This window comes from Carassius auratus, chromosome 14 (genome assembly GCF_003368295.1).
Source record: "Carassius auratus strain Wakin chromosome 14, ASM336829v1, whole genome shotgun sequence".
Lineage (NCBI taxonomy): Eukaryota > Metazoa > Chordata > Actinopteri > Cypriniformes > Cyprinidae > Carassius > Carassius auratus.
This window is the reverse complement of record NC_039256.1, coordinates 32,991,238-33,000,438: the sequence shown is the minus strand read 5'-3', so window position 1 is coordinate 33,000,438 and position 9,201 is coordinate 32,991,238. Positions and strand designations below refer to the sequence as shown.

Below are 9,201 nucleotides of genomic sequence, written 5' to 3'. Positions count from 1 at the left end.
TCACCTCAATACATACAGTCAGGTCCAGAAGTTTTTGTGAGTTTGGGGTCTGAGTTTTTGTGTTTTTACCTTCATACACCACTACGATGGATTTGAATCGAGATTAGCTTCATTTTAAGAGGTTCCACAAAAATATGACAATTAACATTTAGGGTTTACAGCCATTTTAAGCAAAGTACCACCATTTTCAGGGGCTCAATAGTATTTGGACAGTTGACTGAAAAGTTAATTGACCAGTGGCTGTCCATTCCCTCGTCACTTCAAGACAAATTAAGCAGATAAAAGAGTTGATATGAAATATCAAATTGGCATTTGGAAGCTGTTTGACTGCTGCTACCAATATAAAGTCCAAGGAGATCTTGATGAATCCTATAAGCTAAAAATCGTCTCAGCATTTTAAGGCATAATAATCCATGTGTTTGGCTCTGTGATGTCAGCTTGCATTGAATATTCCAACATTTGACTAACCTTCATAATTTAGTACGAACCACATATTTTAAATTTTTGACTGACCTGTTATCGACTTTTGCTGTTTTTTCTTGTAAACGCAACATACGATGATGAACAGCAGAATCAGGATCACAGCAGCGCAGCCCAAAGCAATCAGATAGAGCAAATCTATGGAAGCAAAACACAAGGTCATTTAAATCAAACTCCAAAACTGCCTCGAACAGCTCATTTACACCAACTGGAACACGAAAAAACAACTGTAGCAACTAAATGCAATTTAACAGCACAGTTAATAAGTACAAAATCAAATTAGCTAGAGTCTTTATCAACGTCATTGTTATTTGTGGATTTATTTGTAATTGATTGCATTTATTGTAGCTCAACACTCACACTTAAATCTCTCTTTAGGGCTTGAAATGACATCCGTGGTGATATTCGTACCAGCCGATGAGAAACTTGTACCATTTTCTGATGTCTGTGAGCTGCTGGTCACTTCAGAGGTCAAACTAGAGGTCACACTAGAGGTCGCACTAGAGGTCACAGCTGCAGTAGTTGGCTCTGAAATAAAACATCAGCACAGAATCAGCTGCTTTCTCTCTTAATATAAATCACTGCATTATTCATTTTGAAGAATTAACTGTCCAGTTTAGATAATTTTCTTGTCTGAATTTCATGAAACCAGTAAAGAAAACATCACATATCAGTTCAAAATCAAAAGCAAACTGCAGGAAAATTGTATTGAAAATTGAAATTGAATTTGAAAATTGAAAGTTGCAGTGAAACTTGTCAAAATGTTGTCCTAGGGTGCGTTTCCCAAAACCATCGTTGCTAACCTGTTAGCAACTTAGTTGGTTGGCAATAGGAAATTGCATCGCATTAACTTAGTTAGCAACTATGGTTTTGGGAAACGCACCCCTAGTCTGAACATATAGATTATATAATAAGCACTATAGTGGTGGAAATATTCTGCATTTATCCTGTACGTAGTTTTATAAAGATGTATTGCAGTCATTAGTTTCATCACAGCTTGAGAATTGCCCAATGTTATGGTCAAGTGTATCTGAGAAACACCTAAAAACACTTCCAGATCAGTACTTCACCATCCACTTCGAAATAATGTTAGTGACGTGCATAGAAAGTTATCATGGCTGTTACAAAGGTTAAATTACATTAACCACTGTTGGCATATTTTTACAAGATAATCAAGTACTGTATCACATACCCTGCTTTTTTTCTATGATTATAAAACATGTCAGTTGAGTAAGGCTTTTCCAGAATTTTTTTCATGAAAGATATCTGTTTGGAATATGGTTCAGTTAATATACAAGAGTAATTGCACATATGTTTCAAAGAATATGTGAAGATATGGTTATAGATATGTAGACGTATGTTTTATGTGCTGCTACTACTAAGATGAGTAATTGTAAAAATACAATTACTCATCTTAGCAGTAGCAGCACATAAAACATACGTCTATAATTTTTTTATAAACAAACAACTGTCTGTCTTCAAACTATACAGATTAAATGATCATATTACATATTACAAGTAAAAATATATCAATAACAATCAAATAACAATCATTTCTGTAAACAACTGCAATTACCAAAAGAAAAAAAAAAGAAAAGAAAAGAAAAAGCTAAACTTGTAAACCATTACAGTAAATAAAATTTAGGGAGTGGACATGTTTTTAAATTTTTAAATTTTAAAATTAATGTTTGTAATAGTTCTCATTTAATTTATCAGATTAAAAAGTTTTTTTTTAATTATTATTATTATTTATTGAGTACCTTGCCAGCTAAAGATGAAAAACATGTGAAAAATATAAAAGGTGAATAAATAAATAAACTATATATTTCAACAAATAAAATAAAAATTTTTTTTTTTTAAATTTACTTTTCATTTTTAAAAATCTAAATCCAGCCTTAATCTGTTGTCACTTCATTCAAAATCGTTTTTAAAGAGTCCTACATGAGTTAAAAACATCACGATCCATCGAAATATGCTTCAGAGTTTCTGCTAATTTGGGGGTTAAACATGACTTTGACGTGTTCCTGACAGGTTTTGTGTCATTCTGCTTCACTCTTGAGGCTTTTGTTTAGTAAATACATTGACATTCATATATTAAAATCTCACCAGGACAGGGTTTGAGTCTAATGGTCTTCTGTGCGTGACTGACGTGGTTCTTCACGCTGCAGCTGATGTTTCCCTCAGTTCCTTCATCCAGATCAATGCTGCTGTTTCCATCCTTCAGTGGATCTCCATTCAGAGTCCAGCTGTAGAGGAGCTGATCTCCATCAGAGGAGCAGAACACCCTCATCACCCCACTGGAGGAGCAGTTAACTGACACATTCACTGAGCCAATAGGAGCTGGAGGGAGGGACACATCACAGTCACATGACTATTTCTTGATATTATGTAAATGAGTCAGTCAAAACATTTCTAAACTAAATTTATATCTGATATGATAGTGTAAGTCAGTCATGTGACAACAATGAAGCAAATAACTGTCTGAAATGCTTTCACGTCATTTTTTAAAAGCAGTATGCAGTACACAGTTAGCAACACGCTGGTATTTCATTCTTAAAATAGTCTCAGACTCAGTGTAAAGAAAGAGAAGATGCTGCTGAGTGAATTCTTCCAGATATTTAATAATGAACTGCAATAAAAACCTTCACAGAGATTCATCTGATTCATTTGCATGAGAGAGAGATCTTTGGAGAACATGAGATTGTAATGAGTCTGATGAGAGAGTTTCTGTACCTTCAACAATCACTTGAAGATCTCGAGATGTTTCTGTGCCGTCTGAGCTCTCGAGTGTTAATCTGTAATTCCCTGAATCTGTTCTGATCACACGGTTTATTATCACAGACCCATTAATGACTGTCACTTCAGGTCTGTTATTATAAAGATCACATTCAGTCTCCCTCATCCTGCCATTCTTTACTCTACAAACTGGATCATCTGCTGTGTTGTTTATTCTCTTTTTTATCTTCAGATCATATTTACTAGCGTCCTGCACCATCATCAGATTGAGTTTGTGTCCCAGAGCTGTGTAACAGGGATCAGACTGACCAAACCAGCAGAACCGATCCAGACCTGAAGAACAAAACACAAAAATGTTCCAACATTATTAGGACATCATGAATTAAAATCAGACACAAATTACACAAACATTGACAGAATTAAAGTTCATCTGCAGAAACACATCAGACAGACTCTTGATCTGATCTCAGTTCATCTCAATAATGCTCATTGTCAGAACCATTTCATCTCTACTTTAAACTTTTACATGCAGGCGTCCAGTGAGGGTCATTCTTGTGTAATCAGTTACATAATACAGACGGAGACTTCCCTCAGATAACAGGAGAGAAGGAGCACACGGTTACACTGGGATATATACTGACTGTTTGTTTGGATCTGCTTAGAAAATATATAGACCAGTCATAGTAACATAAATCTACAACTGTGAGCATTTTACTTTCAGTTAATAATTTACAGAGGTGTCAAGTAAGGAAGTACAAATACTTACTTAAGTAGAAATTTTGGGTATCTATACTATAATTGAGTAATTATTTTTCAGCCGACTTTTTATTTCTCCTTACATTTTCACGCAAGTATCTATACTTTATACTTACATTTTAAAAATAGGTTATATATACCATTGCGACACCCTATTGGTTTGTTTGTTCACATCACACTCCTGCAAAGACATAGCCAGTGTTGGGTTCGTTTGTCAAAAAATATATTTCTTTAAATTATGGTTGGGTATGGAACCGGTAGGCTATGCACCAAACCGAATAAGGCCGCATATTTCAGTGCATCTTAAATGCCTGAGCGATTGATTGAAATGTTTGTCCTGGTTCTCCAAAATGTAGGCCTACACAAGAAGCATAGGTGTTCCCAAGCTTTTTTAGAGGTGCTGTATCATTTAGCTCCATAAACTGTACACAAATTCGCGATCGCCTCAGAGTCAGTCCCCTTAAATTTCATATGAAACCGACGTCAGACCGGTCTCCTCTCCATCTTTCAGCGCGCTCTTCAATCTGCAGCGAGCGGACTCAAACAGAAACAGAGGACACAAGGTGTGTGTTTATCGACAGATTGTTAGAATATCTGTATCTGTGCAGTTCTTTGTCATAAATACAGTTTACAAAAGTTCACGAGGGAGCAGTCGGTTTCTCATCTACTGTTAAGTTTTTGCTTGTCACCGCTCAACACTAAAGGGTGTTTCCTCCAGCGAAAATCGAGCCCTTAACACATATGAAGGCATACTTTAATTACACTTATTTAAATATACTTAATTTAATCATACATACTTTATACATACACTACTGTGCAAAAGTCTTCAGCAGATTAGTATTTTCACTTAAAAGAATGGTGTTCGGCCAGTTATTTATATATTTTGCTGTAGTGTGTCAGTATGAAATTTCAGTTTACATTTCCAAACATTCATTTTGCCGTTGTCAGACTGCTTGTGCATTCAAAATCGCTCTAGATTATTATTAAAATTAATGGCAAACTGATATTTCCTTTTGACACACTACAGCAAAAGATATAAATAACTTGCTTAAAACCCTTTTTGGGGTGAAAATACTAATGTGCCTAAGACTTTTGCACAGTACTGTATTTTAAAAACAAGATTGTTGCTACTTTATAAAGAATAAGCATACAGCAATTCACAGGACTGATTTAAAACAGTGACAGACAGCACTCATCTTAACTAAATATCAGAGTGAGTGACAGAGATACAGTAGAAACATCATGTGTGGTTTTGTATTAAATAATGACCCAGATTGTGAAATACATTTATTAGCCTTAGATTAAGGGAAGCACAACTTGGGAAACGAGAGCATGCAAGGTGTAAGCTATGGATTTATTTGAAATATTTGTAATGTTCTTTAATGTTATCCATTGTTTTTTTTTTTGTGGCTCTACTTTTTAAAGTATCAGTTCAGGCCATTCAGTACCATTTTAAAAGTATCGAAATGGCACTGGACCCTACTTAAAAATTATTCATCTTCTGTAGGTAGTTCGGTAGTGAGACGTTTGAATAAATTAGCGTTTGCGATTGACAATGTTGTGATAACTAGGCTTTACCAGTTTTGTAACTCGTTGCCCCCCCACACTGAACATAGCAGACGTATGTACCGAATACAGGAAGCTATCAATCAAGAAGGTATCAGGATTATGAGTTATTTTTCATTTTTAGTTTTTGATTATTCACTTGGATTAATCATTAATTTTGACATCATTAATGTTTATTGTAAATAGACAACGATACAAGTGTAATTGTTACTAAGCCTGCACCAATGTTCTTGACCATTGCCCTCGCAGATTCCTGCAGCTAAGCTTGGATGTACATTTGCATTCCATTAAAGGTTATTGATGACTTGCCTCTGAAGTTTGACTTTTTGCACCATAACAATACTTATAGGCAACTAGTCATCATATCTCTAGTTCTTTAATGTATTTGCATTGTACTAAAGTGCGTTCATTTTCAATGGGCATATATGCGCCTGAAACAGGTAGCCTAGTGCATCCCAATTTTTTCAACATGAACATTTTAATGTAACATTATAGTCATTATGGCCTTTGGAAATTTTTTTTTTTGAGGAGGTGGGGTAGTGTACAATAGGCCACTGTGGTGCGGCCTAAGCTTTTGTTCTTAATGTCATTTTCTTTCCTTACATTACTTTTACTTTTATACTTTAAGTAGTTTTTTAAACCTGTACTTTTACACTTTTACTTGAGTAAAAAGCTTGAGTTGATACTTCAACTTCTACAAAAGTCTTTTTAAAACCTAGCATCTTTACTTCTACTTGAGTAATTAATGTGAATACTTTTGACACCAGTGATAATTTAAGTCGTAGACTTGAAAAGACATTTACATGCAGGAAAATCATGCACACACATTGTGAAACATAGGAAGGTCTTATGGGTTTGGAACGACATGATGGTGAACAATTAATGAACGATTTTTATTTTTTGGGTGAAAAATCCCTTTAATGCTGTTATAATTAACAGGGCACTGAACATAATCCTGTCACTGCACAGATTTAACTCAAATTAGAGTGTTATAGAAAATATCTGTTATAATCAAACATTTACTTTAATTAAAAATGTCTCAACAATGTCTTTATTCTCTCATTCATCTTAATTTTCATTTTATTCAAATGAGACTCATGCTTTCTCAGTCTGCATAGTTTTATTTTCTAAATCACTGTATGCATGTTAATGTGACATTTTTATAATGTAGAATTGTTCTTTGTCCTGTACTTTTTACTGAATCATATTACACTGTGACAGTTCTCTCTTTATTAACATTGTTTTAAGTGTTTAAACGCTCACTTGCTCTCACATTTTATAATACTCCACTGATACAAACTGTTTCAGAAGATCAGAAAACACTGTGACTAGATCTCTACAGACTCTTAATGTAATATTAACTCAAATGTTTTTATTTCAGAGATTGATCTGATTGATCAGCATCATAAGAGTCTGATGTGAAAGTGACTCACATGCAGCAGTTTGCAGCAGCATCAGTCCAAAGATGAGCATCATTTCTCTAAAGTCCAGTTTCAGAAGAACTCAATCCCAGCAGAAGAGTGTGACGCTGCTTCAGATCGTCTGTGTTCTGGCTCTCATCAAGACAAGCGTCTTCACGGCGAGACTCACACTCGACTGACACACGAGGAAACATCTGACCGCTTCACTGAGGAAAGAGGAAGTTTCTTCTTCTGGGGGAAGACACATGCTGTTACTTTGCACTATAATACATTTGAGAAAAGAGAAAAGAGAAACTAAGAGAAAGAAGAACTAGTTTAAGTAAGAAGTGGACAGGATTTGTTTCTGAGTGCAGTAAAATGACTAGTCAATTCACATGTGAATGAAGAGAGGATTGTGATCTTCTGTTGACTGGAGCAGAGACTCATGGGACTCGTTGAGTTTGTAGCTGCTCAGAGCTGCTGATGTAGAGAGCGCCACCTGCAGGAGAAAACTACAACTACACTCTTTCACAGCCATCTGATCTCATTTCATTCAGAACAACAGGACTGAAATGAGCTTAATCTGATTTATATGAACTTAACTTATCACTAAATATACATTAGGGATGTTTTTTAGTTAAAATTATTCAGTTACTCATTAATAATCAATGAAACATTAACAGATTATTCATTAATAAATCTCAATAGATTAAAGCGTCATGTTTATTTTCTTATTTTTATTCTTATTTTCTTGATTCACTAAACTACACGGTCGGATTTTGCTGGAAATACAATATTTACCTCAAGAACAGTGACCGTCATTAAACTATTCCACTTGTTTTTACCACATAGTTTAGTAACAGAGATAAAGTTTAACTGCAACAAATACTTTTTAAAACTCAATTCAGGAATAATATAATTCTATACTGTGTGGAATTAAAGTTTGCGATCAAACACACTTTCTTTGTTCTGAGTGACATCTGCAGGAGGAAACAAGAGTTACAGCTGAAATTATTTGCTGAAATATTTTGATTTCTGGGACTATATATTGTGGGAAAAATAAATCAGGAACTACATTGACCAAAATGCACTGCGGTGGTTTGAGATGGAAGGATGTACCGAATTACTTAAGGAAGGGGAAGTTTAACAAACAGAGGGTGAACACTGAGTGGATGAGTTCGAACAGCTGCGGGAGAGGCAAAAGAAAAGACGCCTGAGTTACCTGCTGTCTAGACATTATTTGCTAACAGCGTTGCAGGAGCATGTTGGGATTTACACACACACACACACACACACACGCACACACACACACACACACACACATGCAAGGTTATGAGAGCTGATTTACATTGAGCTCTTGCTTTTACATGATGTGAGTTAAACCAAAGTTAAGTTAAAAGTCTTTACTATTTTTTGTTGTATTTTTTCCCTTCTTTGTGGGCGTCAATATATGAAGTATTTAAACTGATGAAATTGGGAAATGGTTTATTATATGCTTTGATGCATTGTGATTCATTATGAATTCTTTAATAAAAAAAAAAGGGTTAGTTCGCCCAATAATCAAAATTATGTCATAAATAACTTACCCTCATGTTGTTTCAAACCAGTAAGACCTCCTTTTATCTTCTGAACACAGTTTAAGATATTTTAGATTTAGTCTGAGAGCTCTCAGTCCCTCCATTGAAGCTGTGTGTACGGTATACTGTCCATGTCCAGAAAGGTAAGAAAAACATCATCAAAGTAGTCCATGTGACATCAGAGGGTCAGGTAGAATATTTTGAAGCATCGAAGATACATTTTGGTCCAAAAATAGCAAAAACTACGACTTTATTCAGCATTGTCTTCTCTTCCGTGTCTGTTGTGAGACAGTTAAAAACAAAGTAATTTGTGATATCCGGTTCGCGAACGAATCATTCGATGTAACCGGATCTTTTTGAACCAGTTCACCAAATCGAACTGAATCATTTTAAACGTTTCACGTCTCCAGTACGCATTAATCCACAAATGACTTGAGCTGTTAACTTGTTTAATGTGGCTGACACTCTCTCTGAGCTCAAACAAACCAATATCCCGGAGTCAAACAGTACACTGACTGAACTGGAATCAGTCAAGATTTCGAATCGGTGCATTTCTAATTAATATCAAATATACATTACAGTGTTCCATATAGTAGTTTAATAGAAGCCTTCATTAAAGCTCTCATCTAGAAACATTCATTTCATCCCAAGTATTGAACATGGAAATAGAAATATGATTGTTTACA

General features: G+C 35.0%; 1 protein-coding gene across 1 annotated transcript in view; it reads right to left on the bottom strand.

Moving 5' to 3' along the window:
• LOC113113341 (uncharacterized) overlaps positions 1 to 7,196 on the bottom strand; it is a 7,664-nt gene extending 468 nt beyond the window's left edge. Inside the window, exons 1-5 of the mRNA XM_026279455.1 lie at positions 6,972 to 7,196; positions 3,214 to 3,549; positions 2,587 to 2,820; positions 841 to 1,008; positions 514 to 618 (exon numbers count right to left, since the gene is read on the bottom strand). Coding sequence (XP_026135240.1) covers positions 514 to 618; positions 841 to 1,008; positions 2,587 to 2,820; positions 3,214 to 3,549; positions 6,972 to 7,014 — 886 coding nt within the window. The 5' untranslated portion in view covers positions 7,015 to 7,196. The remainder of the gene's footprint in view (positions 1 to 513; positions 619 to 840; positions 1,009 to 2,586; positions 2,821 to 3,213; positions 3,550 to 6,971) is intronic.
• Positions 7,197 to 9,201: the final 2,005 nt, after the last annotated feature.